This window comes from Chamaea fasciata, unplaced genomic scaffold (assembly GCF_029207755.1).
Source record: "Chamaea fasciata isolate MVZ Bird 193981 ecotype frontalis unplaced genomic scaffold, bChaFas1.0.hap1 SCAF_3, whole genome shotgun sequence".
NCBI lineage: Eukaryota > Metazoa > Chordata > Aves > Passeriformes > Sylviidae > Chamaea > Chamaea fasciata.
The window spans coordinates 111,144,754-111,158,008 of record NW_027094088.1 but is presented as its reverse complement, the minus strand read 5'-3'; the positions used below and the strand labels follow the sequence as shown (position 1 = coordinate 111,158,008).

At 46.6% G+C, this 13,255-nt stretch overlaps 1 protein-coding gene across 1 annotated transcript in view; it reads left to right on the top strand.

Annotated features, from left to right (window-relative positions):
* The window catches only part of BLK (BLK proto-oncogene, Src family tyrosine kinase), a 36,990-nt gene that overhangs the window by 11,765 nt on the left and 11,970 nt on the right, over positions 1-13,255 (top strand). The window contains exons 4-6 of the mRNA XM_066180109.1: positions 5,426-5,519; positions 6,488-6,586; positions 7,623-7,726. Coding sequence (XP_066036206.1) covers positions 5,426-5,519; positions 6,488-6,586; positions 7,623-7,726 — 297 coding nt within the window. The remainder of the gene's footprint in view (positions 1-5,425; positions 5,520-6,487; positions 6,587-7,622; positions 7,727-13,255) is intronic.

Below are 13,255 nucleotides of genomic sequence, written 5' to 3'. Positions count from 1 at the left end.
CATAAAATAAGGATACACAGAGCCCCTGCCTGGAGACGGGCTGTTGGCTGCATCCACCTCTGCAATTATCTGCGGGTCACAGATGGTGTTTGGAGATTATTGTCGTTTAGCAGGGAGCCCTCAGCTCCCTCTGCCAGCCTCCAACAGCAGCCCATGTGTGTTTCTGTCAAAGAAGTTCTGCAGATTAAGGACACGGAGAGAGATAATTAGAAGAGGGGGAGGAAATAGAGGAAGCTTGGAGGAGGGCAGTTAGCAACACATTAAAGTTCTTCACGTGGATGAAAGGGCAGGATTAGGGGAGATGGTATGAGGGAAGAGGAAAGGAGGGTGGTGAATAAATGGGATGGGTGGAATGACAGTGTTAGGTCTTCTTAGACCTGTGGGTGGTGATGGAGGGCCCCACCGTGGGCCAAGCGCAGGAATTCCTCTAACATGAAAATATTATTCAGATTTGGCTTTTGTTATGGAGATGTTCAAATTCGTGGGAGGTGAAGATCCTCAACCACGTGAGTTGGGGTGTTTCATTTTCATGGAAATACAATTTTTCCAGAAACTACTTTTTCTTTTGCAGAATTGTTTTCATGGCACATTTCCGTGTGGCTGTGCTCTCCCACCTCCCCAGCTGAGTAGGGATTGACAGTTTTTCACAGGATTTTTATCACAGAGTTTTTTATCACAGGGTTTTTTTATCACAGGATTTTTATCACAGGGTTTTTTCCACTCTGGTCAGAGTCACAGCAGAAATTGTGATCAGGGAGGCAGATTTTACTTCTCCTTCATGCCCAAAGGCAGAAGTGAAAAGATGCTAAAAAATGGATTAAGTATGATATTAGCCATTTTCAACTCTCAAAATTAATTTTGTTCATTAGATTCAGTTCCAGTTCTGGAGGAATATTCACATTGACAGTCTGGAAGACTTCCTATTTTTCTCTGCCAGTGTCTGAATTTCCTGAAATGATGGTATATCTGACTGTGCCCTGTGTGGCAAAAGTCTGATAAGAACCATGCAAGATATTTGAGATAGCAGACATCTTCTCCTAAGTGACAGCGATTTAAGTGAATTGAAAGAGAAAGCACAAAATCCAGGCAATCACGTCATATTAAAAAAAAATTAAATTCAGGGAGATTAATTAAATCCTGTGGGAGCACTTTAAATTCAACAAGGGAAAATTATTGGCTATGGAAATGCAGCATGTAATATAAAATCAACCCTTTCTTTTCCTTGTTTTGCTTTTTTTTTAAATTTTTGTGGGGTTTTTTTCTCCTTGCATTTTGAATAGTTTTTCTTTCTTTGTTTATTTGATTTTTTTCCTGATCTCAAGTTGTTGAAATTGTCTCACACTTTCCAACTTTCACACCCTTGTCTCAGAAGTCATTTATTTATTTACTTTTAACAAAAAACAAATTCCTCCTGACATAATTTTTCCTCATGGAAGTAACACAAAGGCAGGCAACGGGTGCAGAACTCTGGGTTCAATGTGGTGTGTGTGGCATCACCAATCCTTTTTTCACCTGGGGCGATTCTTCCACAATGTGAGTCTCCCATTCATTTTAACACCGTTCCCTGAGAAATCACAAAGTTTTTAAGGCTGGTTTTATGTCTCTGTGGAGTCAAAACTTTAGTTCTGAACCCCCAAAGCCCCTGGCACTGCAAAGTCCTGGCCCATGGTGAGCCCCAAACCCCAGAGTGCCATGGTAGAGCTGCTGTTTGCTTGCATTGGATGGATAAGACATAAAAAATAGGTGGAATAACCCCTGCCCTTGCCCCGCCAGCTGCTCACAGCTGGATTTAAATCCCACTGATGGAAAGAGGTGGTGGTTTGGGGTGTTGTCCTCAGGCATTTTAATAACCTGTAACAGCACAAGGAGTTGAATTCTCTGAGAGGTCGCTTCCTCTGGTGAGGAACCACAACTTTTTCCACCTCTTTGCTTGCTTCTTGCTGACCAAACTATGAACAGGACTGAGTTTCTGGGTGTGGGAGTTCAGCATGCTCTGGATCTTGAGGCCTTTTGTGGCATCTCAAAGTTAAGGTCGAAATTCTTGGTTGTTTTTATTGTTGTTACTTGAAAGTGGTTTTGAGTTTGAAAGGAATGCTGTCAGAAGCGTGAGTTTGAGCCGAAGTGGGAAAAGGAAGGGTTGCTTCTACTGAAAAGACTGAGTTTTCAGTGAGAAATTAAAACTCCTCATCAAAAATGTTTACCTTGATCTGGGGCACATCTGAGGACAAGAGGCTGAGGGGGCTGAGAAAGGGGTTCAGCCTGGAGAAAAGGAGGCTCAGGGGGCACTTTCTGGCCCTGCACAACTCCCTGAAAAGAGATTGCAGTCAGGCTTGGGTTCTTCTCCTTGGTAAAAAGTGAAAGGACAAGAGGAGATGGCTTTAAGTTGCACCAGGTGAGGGTTAAATTGGATATTAGGAAAAAAAAAATCACAAAAAGTGTTTCCAATCTTCAGATCAGGCTGCCAAGGTTATGGCCTCACCACCCCTGGAGGGATTAAAAAGTCACGGGAATGTGGCACTTGGGGATGTGGTTTAGGGATTGCCTTGGCAGTGCTAGGTTAATGGTTGGACTTGATGACCTTAGAGGTCTTTTCCAAGTTTAGAGTCCAGTGGTTCCAGCCAGCCCATGCCAGGCTGGAACAGAAAGCTGACCCCATTTCCAGCAGCAGTAACCCACAGCTCAGTGCACCCGGCTGGCCAACGTGTCCTGCAAGTTGTCACTCACACCATGACCATCCTGAAAGGGCTCTAAACCAATGGATGATCCTCTGGGACACCCTGGCACAGTCTCAGCCTGGCTTTGTGGCCATGAGGTGGTTGCAAAGACCTTCCATTCAGGACAAGCCAGCGCTGGGAGGACTGGTTGTATGATTCCTGTTGAGCCACCAAACTGGCACCCAGCCTCTGCAAACCCTGCTGGTATCAGGCTTTCCTGACAGCAGCTCTGAGCCAGGATGTCTTTGGCTCCCAATCAAAGTCCTGGGGCTGGCAGCTTTATCTGCAGAGCTCCTCACAGCCCCAGTGAGCCTCTCGTGGCCTGAGTGGATCAAACTGGCCAAGGTAGTGTTTTCCACGTGTTTCTTGTGGACCCAGGGACAGGAAGAGCCCCTTTCATCATGAGATGGCAATTCCTGCTGGCTCGGGCAGAGAGAGCTTTTCTTCTGGCTCATTTCAGTGTGCAGTGTTCTCAGCGCCTATTTTGGGATAAGAGGTGATAAAGTATTTTTTCAGCATACAAACCCTTTTTGTCCTTGCCGTATTCCCTCTTTTTAAATTTCATTTATTTTCACTTATGTCAGTCGCTTCGAGATCAAAACTCCATTTTTATTTTCTGGAGTACACAGCCACTCTGGGCTTGGAGATATTTACACATTTGCTCCTATTTTTCCAAGCACGAGTGTGATCACTGCATTATTTCCCTTTCAAGAGGACCAGGAGGGTGTGTGTGTGGATTGCAGGCTGGTTGTGAACACCTCGCAGGAGGAGCATGCCCCAAAGCCTTTCATGTCAGAGCAGATGTGTGATAACAACTTTCTCAAGGAGGCAGACAGCGTTTGGGTGCGTTGCTAATTCGAGCTGCCTCAAGGGGAAGCCCCCAACCGTGCCAGCTATTTTCAGACTTCAAAGCATTCTCCCTCGTGACTGATCATCCTTTTCCCATCCTGGGAGAGAGGCTCTGCTGGAACCTCTCATGGATCTCCGATTTCCTTCTCAAAAGCCTGAAGGGAGCTGCTCAGGGCTCTGCTTTCCAAAGCTGCCTTTCCTCCCACGCTGACCCTTTCTCCTCCCTAACAAATTGCCATCGGAGCAGCAGCCAGCCCTGCACAGACACGGACCCCAAGCTGCCCCAGAGACACGGTTATCTTGCTGTGACAAAGGGCCAGTCTGGCTCTCTTGCTGGTGGCATTATTTGAAAAGGTCACCCAAAGACAGTGGCTTGACAGGCTGTTTTGAAAAATGCTAATAATAGGCTGTCCATCGGTCTCAGTGCATTAATTAGGCTGAGCACAAGCTGAAGTCTTGCTGTAGCACAGTTCCCATTCTTTTTCTTTTTCTTTTTCTTTTTCTTTTTATTTTTCTTTTTCTTTTTCTTTTTCTTTTTCTTTTTCTTTTTCTTTTTCTTTTTCTTTTTCTTTTTCTTTTTCTTTTTCTTTTTCTTTTGTTTTTCTTTTTCTTTTAATTTTAATTCTGTTTTTCTTTTTCTCTTTCTCCTTATTCTCAATCTTCTCCTTCTCCTTCTCTTTCTCCTTTCCTTTTTTCCCTCCGTCTCCTTTCCCTTTCTTTTTCACCACAGTGTTTTGGTTTGATTTTTGTGGTCCTGTGCATGTGCTGATTCCTTTTTAAAATTTTGATTTGCCCCAGAATAGCTGCTCTTTTCTGCTTCAGCAGCTCTGAGCATGCAGAGCAGAGGGGAAGGGTTGCAGCACTTCCCCGAGAGCAGCCCCAGGACCTCCAGGGTTTGCAAACCAAGAGATTCAGCTCCAGCCCACAGGGATCAGCTCTGGCTGTGTCAGAGCATCGTGGCATGTTCACAAGGCTCATAAAAAGGAGAGAGAGAGAAACTTTTAAAACTTTTTATATGGGTAGATAGTGTCAGGACAAGGGGCAGTAGTTTTAAAGTGGCACAGCGCAGGTTTGGGTTAGATGTGAGGAAGAAATTGTTCCCCGTGAGGGTGGTGAGGCCCTGGCACAGGTTGCCCAGAGAAGCTGTGGCTGCCCCTGGATTCCTGGAAGTGTCCAAGGCCAGGTTGGATGATGCTTGGAGCAACCTGGGATAGTGGAAAGTGTCCCTGCCCATGGCAGGGGCTGGAACTGGATGAACTCTAAAGTCCTTTCCAACCCAAACCATTCTGTGATTCATTCTATGATCTGCAAGGAAAAGTGTTCAAGACAGAGAGATGACAAGGTAAGGGATGAGCCCAGAGCACAGGCCACAGACCATGAGTCCAGGGAGAGCGAAATCCTAGAAACAGCCTCAAATAACAGAAACTGCAATGACTTTATGCTTTTTTCAATCAAAAATCCACATAATTTCAAGTCCAATTCCACAGCCACCCGGGGAAATGTTGCAGTTTTAGTTTACCACTGTGCAAAACTCAGGCTGAACTCTGACAAGTTACTTATGACTCTTCTAATTCCACACAAACCCCTTTTTCTTGTTGACACTCTGGGTTTTGTGGATGGGGGGGTTGGTTCTGCAGTGGTTTAAAAATACATACACAGGAAATGCTCTGTTGAATCAGAGTTAATCCCTGAGCAGAGGTTGTGGTGAGCAGGAAAGCTGGGTTGGTGGAAAGATTGGATTTGGGAGTGGGAGTATGACAGAGCCCCATGTTTAGTGGCTGAAATGCCCCACCATACACCCAGGTGTGCATCGAGCCACTCGAGGAACAGTTTGGACTCAAAGGAGTTAATTCTTCTTCCAGATCACTTGTTTGTGGTTGCACTGTACGATTTTCCTGCCTCAAGTGACCGTGACCTGGAGCTGGTCAAGGGGGAGAAACTCCAAGTCCTCTCCAAGTAAGTGACCTGCTGCCAGGAGGAAGTTCAACGATGAGCACGGGGAGGGTGGGAAAGGGGAGACCTTGGGGTCAGCCAGCACTTTGCAGCTGACCAGAGCTGAGCCTGTGCCTTGGTTTTTCTCCATAGCCTGGCTGTGGGTACCCTCTTCTCTCTGCACGGTGACACTTCCATGGGTCACAGATAACTCTGGGGCTGGATATTGTCCCTACCTGGGTGCTCCTGGGACCCTCTTTACTGTCAGTGCCTGTGGGTGCAGAAGTAGCATAAATAACAACAACAGAAAAAAACAACTCCTGTCCTGTGTTTGTGCTGATTCTGCTTCTGCAAAGGATGTGGGTTGGGTGTAGTCAGAGGAAAGGACAGAACCGAGCCAGACATTTGTGAGGTTTCATTTCAACTTCTTCTCAAACTCACAGCAGAAGAGGTCAAGTCCATAACAGGGCAGAGGTGGGTTTGGGGCCCCCAGACCTTGTAGGGCTGCTCAATCCTTGACTGCTCTGTGAAGTGACCTCCACCCAGACCCTGTGGGTTGAAACCTGTGGGACAAGGAGATGGAGAGCCCCCCACACGGGGATGAGCTGGTGGCTCAGTCAGCAGTGGCACTGCAAGGTGGGGTGTCTGGAACACAAAGGAAGGAGCAGAAAGGACCCCAATGCCCTGTTCAAGAGACAAAATAAACCCCGTGACCCAGATGCCCATCCTCTCACTCAAGGTGTGTGGCAAAGGTTTGGGTCTGTGGTTGCTCCATGTTCATGGAAAGAGGTTGTCACCTCCACAAGTCCCTGAAACACCAACAGTCTCCAACCTGGTTTTGGTCCTAGGGAATCCAGAGGGAACTGCAGAGTGGATTATGGAGTCCTGGTCCATCTGCAGTTCTCAAACCCCACAGTCCACATCCTCACAGCCTCGGCTTGTCACAAAACCTCCTCTGGGCACTCACACCTTTTCCTCTCCTCCCTTTGCAGTGAGGGGGACTGGTGGCTGGCAAAGTCCCTCAGCACTGGGAGGAAAGGATACGTCCCCAGCAACTTCGTGGCACAAGTGGACAGTTTGGAAGAGGAAAAGTAAGTGGGAAAGCTTTTGAGAGGTCAACACGGATGCAGTGCCCTGGATCTCAGCAAGCTCCAGGAGGAGCTTTATTGATGGCAGCAAGATGTCACTGCTGGGCTGGATGGCAGGAGGTCTTTCCTCATCCCAAACAACGCTGCCCTAAAGGACAAGTTTTTAAGCATCATAATCGTGTGGAAAGGGAGGATGAGGTTGTTATGGGGAAAGTAGGCAAAGGTTCTTGTCCCATTGATTGCACCCACTGTGGAAAACAAGGATTTGGGGGTTTGGTGGCAGTGCCAGGGACCATCCTCTGGTTCCACTGGGCCAGTCCACCCACACAAATGGTGTTTAACTCCTTCACCTTCCTAGAGAGTAACCGTATGTAAACTGGGAATCTCTGAATGGGATGTGCTGATCCAGATCTTGGATCTGCCAGGGACCACACCTGCAATTTAACAAGACACGAAACTGAGTGCCAGTGCTCAGACCCACAGTGCTGTTTTTTAAATGGGGGCAGATGCAGTCTCCCTGAAAGGGAGATTGAATGAAAGACTGGAGTCAAATGAGTTTATTTTGCCTATAATACAAACAGAAGGAGAATTTCTTTCCATGAGTTCTCCTCCTCTATGGCATTCAGCTCTAAATGATCAGTCCTGCCTGCAATCTCTTCTTGGAGGGACACAACCATCAGTGAGTTCAGCAAATACTTAGCAGTGCACAGAAATGTGGCTGAGACATAAAGGCTCTTTGTATCCAAAGCCTGAACTTCTCCTGTGTCTGGGATACTGCACATCCCATCTACTCCCCACACTGAATTTCCAGGCTGTGAAAAAAGCCCAGAGTGTACCAAATCTGGTGTTAATCTACCCATGAGAATCTATTACTGCCACTTTGCAGCAGATAAAAAACTTCTTGCCCATGGAAACAACCCTCAGTTTCACAGTGTAATGATAAAAAAAAAAGGAAAAAAACAGAACTAACTGGCAAGAATTCAATTTTTTTTAGAGTTTTTCCTTTTCAAGCCATGATTTTGCCTTTTCTGTCTCCCAGGTGGTATTTTAGAACTCTGAGCAGAAAAGATGCTGAACGGCTGCTGTTGTCTTCTGGGAACAAAGTTGGCTCTTTCCTTGTCCGGGAGAGCGAAACCACCAAAGGTGAGATCTGTGGAGCAAAGGTAATTCCTTGTTGTTGCCCAAGCTTGGAAAACCTTCAGGAGAGCTCTAGGAGTGAGCTGGGGGTTTGGAGGGCAAAAATTTGCTCATGATGCCACTGAGATGTGCAGTTTTGCAGATTTGCAGTTTTTGTTTCAGCTGTGGTGAGAGTGGCTCTTCCACCAGAGCTCATGGCAGAGACACAAGAACACAAATAAGCAGATTTTCCAAAACAGTTTAGGGGTTTTCTTTTCATTTTCTTCCCAATGAAATCTCTCTCTCTCTCTCTCTCTCTCTCTCTCTTTTTTTTCTTTTTTTTTTTTTTTTTTTAAGATATTTCTACACACTCTTGAAGGAGCATTTCTCCTGTTTGTAACTTGCAGAATTTTGGAAAAAAGTCATTTTCCCAGGGGAAACATGTTTTTCCTGATAATCTGTAGCAAGGGGAATTCATACAAACCAGAACTTTTGGGAGGAGAGTGACTGGAGCAGGATAGGTGGATTTCACCCACTTTCTTTCCATATGAACATGTCTGACTTCTGAAAAAAATGATCCAGTGAGGGTGGAAAGCCCAGAGCATTGTGGCCACTCCTCTTGGGCAGTGGACATAGTTATTAACCATACTATAAAACCATGTAATTTCCATTTCTTTGTTCTGTGCTATTAATTCACAGAGTCAGGAAGTTAGTTTAGGTTGTCCCATGGGAATTCCATATGGGTATTTTCCTACTTTTTTCTCCTTGCTTTTTCTGGGCTATCATGTGTGTTTACAGCACGGAGGAAATGATGCTCGTGGTGTTCTCATCGTTCTGCTCTGAACCAGATCCATGGAGTAGTTCAGGGAAGTGTTTCAGTCTTGCTGTCATTTGGCTCCTTTCCTTTCAAATGGATGCATGAATCTTTCCTTACAACATGGAAAAAGGTGCTTTGTGTCTTCCCAATAGAATCAAGGAATTGTTTGGGTTGGAAAACCTCTAAGATCATGGTGTCCAAACGTGACTTGTTCAGTAGAGAGTTGGAGCATCCATCTGAAATCATACGGAACCTTCTTTTCCTTTACTTGTTTCCCAAATACTTCCAAAGGCCCAGGCCAAACAGCAAGAGATGTTCCTCCATCCTACAAATGGCTCTTGCCTACTGTAGTATCTCCTCCTTCCTTTCTTGTCTCTTTTTTTCTCCTATTCACAAGGGAGGTCTCCAATCATCTGTTCCTTCCACCACGGAGTTGTTCCTTCCACCATTGCCAAAAAAATTAATAGTGCCAGGGTCTGGATGCGGCAGCTGGAATCTCATCCTCCTGTATCTGTCTCCCTCAGCCACCAGGCAGTGGGGCTGTGTCAGACTGTAGCACCCTACATTGAATTTCCCCCTCTGTCCAATGCCTGGACTCACCTCCACAGGTCCCTGCTGAGCTGATGCCAAGCTGGAAGCCTGCTATCCATAAGGATTTGCAGCTTCCAGAACTTTTAAGGAACATTCAGTTCAGCAAACATTTAAGAGATTTTGTTTCTAAGCATTTCACTTTATAAGTAACTTTTTCTGCTACATCTCAGTTTCCCTGCTACCTTTGTGATGCTTTTGCAATGATCAGGCTTGGGCTTATCACCATGTGCTGCTCTTCTGTTTATCCCATTCCCATTCCCCCTTTGTTTGCTGGGATACCTGGGGAGCTGGTGTGGTTGCTCAGTTCACACAGGATGGGCAGGGAGCAACACAAAGCAAACACTCTTGTGCTGTGTCTGAAGCTCTGTCCACACATGATCCTGGTCCTTGTGGCATCTCTAGGTACCCCACATGGATGGGATCAGACCTTTCCCTGTGCCTGTTCAGGAGAGTTGTCCCCACCTTCTGCAATTATCTGGAGTGTGGGTGGGTCTTGGTCACACGGGGCTCGAGCAGGGGTGGTGGAGTCCTGAAATCCAAGGAGAAATCACCAGATCCTTAATGGCCTCAAAGAAGCATGAGGTGTGGGATATTCTGCATTAGCAGATGTAGATTCCCCTCCATGGAAGTCCCATGTGAGTCCCAAATGCTCAGATGTGTCTCTGCCCTGTGCCTTTTCTGGTATTTTGGATAAAACATGGGTGTTATTCCTTTGAACACCTCATCCTCTGAATCATCCTGTGTGCCCAGCTCCTACCAGAGCACCTTGTGCTCTGGGCTGCCTGAATGACCTCGTTTGATCCATCTGAACCACAGCTTCCTCCTCCCTAAAGAGAAAGGGAAAAGGCAAAGCCAGGCATCTCCAAAAGTGCCATGCAGCTGAATTCCCTGATGTAGAGCACCCTGTGGCCTACCAAGAGATGTCCAGAGCAATGCCATGGAGTTAACCCTGCCCTTGCAGCCCTGCTGTTTTTTTTCCTGTTTTCTTTCCCTGTGATGTGTGTTTTCATTCACCTGGCACATCACCAGCAAAATCTGACCTTCAGGGACAAGCACTGGGCTGAGCTAACCCCCATTAGTGACCTAAACTGGGAGGGGCTTGTCTCATACTGGGATGTCTCAGGCACAGAGGGATGGGTTCTGCACCCTGACAAGGAGCAGCACCTATTCCCAGCACATCCTGAGCAGAGTCTCGTTTTCCTCGTGGTTTGAGATGCAGAAACTCCGCAAATTCTCAGAGCAACATTCCTCAGAGTCCACGAAAGGCACATCCAGCACCCTGGGAAGAGGGGGACAGAGTGGGAAGTGGGTCGGCAGTGAAATCATCGCCAGAGCACCGTCCTTGCTGAAGCTGCTGCAGATAAACAAAGTCCCTCTGAAGTCATAATCATTCCCAAAGCTGCAGGAGCACATTCTCCCAGCTGTGCTGAGCCACGGGCTCCTGGCTCCCGGCAGGATTCCTGCGTCTCTGCTCCCGGCAGGAGGGACCTCACTGAGCTTAGCCTCTGCATCCAGCTGAGCTCCTCTGCTTCCCATTGGGAAGGATTTAAGAGGCTGCTGAGAGCTTTAGGGGCAGGAAATGCACTAAACCATGTCCCCAGGTGCCACATCTACGTGGCTTTTAAACCCTTCTGGGGATGGGGACTCCATCGCTGCCCTGGGCAGCTGTGCCAGGGCTGGACAACTTTTTGATGAGGAAATTGTTCCATGAATTTTGTACTCTGGACTCTTTACCAGCCCGGGTCTGTGCCAGGGTGTGGTGCAGGACTTGCAGAACAGGTGAATGTCCCTTGTGGCTGAGGAGCGAGAACTCCTTTTGTCTATCCTGGATATCATCAGAGGGAATTAGGAATCAATGATTTTCATTTTCTGCTGTCACTGGGAGCAGGGACCAGGTTGGATGGGGCTTGGAGCAACCTGGTTTAGGTGAAGGTGAAGGGCAGGGGGTGCAGGGAACAAGATGAATTTTAAGGACCCTCTCAACCCAAACCATTCTGTGATGTTGTGAAGGAAGAATTGAATCTTTCCAGCTTCGTGCATTGCCTCTGCACAGCAACTCCCAAGGGAACAATAACTGGCCATGGAGAGTGACAGGGAAGCTCCACCACGCTCCCTGCAGCAAATTAAACTGTGACTGGGGCTGAGATGCAGTCATTAGCTTAATGACAGGGTAAGAATTAACACTGGCAGCTGAGAGATTGGCCCTGTCTGTTTGAAAAGTGCAGGAGAGTTTAAAGGGTTGATGGGGCCTGGAAAGGAGATTCTGTGGGAGAAAAGTATTTTGGGTGCAACCACACTGGCAAACAGGGCAGGTCTACTCTTCCCTGCTGCCTCTCAGCCCCCAGACACCCCCTTGCAGACGTGTTTGTCATCAATTTCCTTCTGCAGGATCGTTTGGCCTCAGTGCCACTGCCTTCACACCACATTTGGCTCCTTCCTTGAGCTGGCCTTGCCCTGTAAAAACCCCACACAAACCCTAAACCATGTCCCAGGCACGCCAAGGACCTTCTTGGTCTTGTGCCACATGAGCCCAAATCTCTTGGGCTGTAGCCTGGCCTGGGCAGTATTTCAGTCTCTTTGAAATTTAAACAACATCATCACCCTCAACAGCAATTAATGGAAGTTAATAATAGTTAATAGTAGTAGTAGTAATAGTAGTAGTAGTAGTAGTAGTAGTAGTAATAATAATAATAATAATAATAATAATAATATAGGTGTTGTTGTTGTCATATTCTTCTTCTTCCCAGAATCATTTAGGTTGAAAAAGATCTCTTAAGATTATCAAGTCCAGTCTTTGGCCTTGATGTTCATTATCATTATTTTGGAACTTAGGGCCATGTGGGTATCACAGAGGAGCCAGCAGAGCCATTTCTTTGCCTTTCCCTTGAGGTTTTATTGCCCCACTGAAGACGTTTCAGGGCTGTTTCTCAGTTGTTCTGCTGCAGGACTGATCAAATCAAAAGGGCTTCTCAATTTGTCTGCTGCCTGACATTCATGGGGCTGGAAAGAGAATCAGAAGAGCTTCTTCTGCTGAAGAGGCCACCACATCAAATCTGAGGTTCCCTGGCTCTGCATTTAAACCACCAGGTTTTTTCCATTAATTTTACACCACCACATCTGGTCTCTGCAGGAAGGGAGTCCCCTCAAAATGACTGGGAAAACTTTAGACTCTTCCAAACTCTGCTTGTAAAGATTTCTGATCACTCCAACAGAGGAATTATCCACAGAGATGGGGGATTTTTTGCTGCTTTTTATAAATGCAAATGGTTTTCAGGCACAGTGTAAGGAAAACTACTGGTGCTGGGATGGAGAAACACCAGCCAGTGAGGATTTTCTGTTAATAAACTTTCCCCTCACATGCAGGATTAGGGTTTCAGAGTTGCTGTGGATGGCCCTGCTTCTTTTTATGATCCTGCATGAACAGACACACACTTTTAAACATGTATAGCCATGCCTTTTCATTAAAAAACATAAAAAATCAGTAGTTTATCAGCACAGGTGACATATTCGACTTAGAACAGCCCAGCAGGCTTGTAACAACGCACTCCAGAAATATGATCCAGACAAAAGAGGAAAAACCCACTGCTAAGATGTCTTGAATCACACTGACACAGGCTGGAAGTTCAGCTCTGCAGCAACATCTAGTGATGCTTTTGTGCACTGAAACCCAACCTCTTGGTTTAGACTCTCATGGAGGGAATGGCAGGTTGGAGTGGTGGATGGCTGAGCAGCTCCCTTGAAGCCCAAAAGGGACGAGATTCCAGATGGGACTCTCTAGATCTGGTTTAGCCACAGCCACAAGTTTGTGCCTGAACAAGACAATTCTCCCAAATCCCTCTTCTGTACCCCCCCCCAGCTGAACCACTGACCTTGGCACAAGGTTTCATAATGTTTAATCCAGACGAGAATGGCTCTAAATTGTTTTAAATGGCTTCAGTGGGTTTATATGATTTTAAACGGTTTTAAATGGAAAGAGGGCAGGTTGAGATTTGATGTTAGGATGAAATTCTTCCCTGTGAGGGTGGTGAGGCCCTGGCACAAGGTGCCCAGAGAAGCTGTCGCTGCCCCTGGATCCCTGAAAGTGTCCAAGGTTGAATGGGGCTTGGAACAACCTGAGATAGTGGAAGATGTCCCTGCCCGTGGCAGGG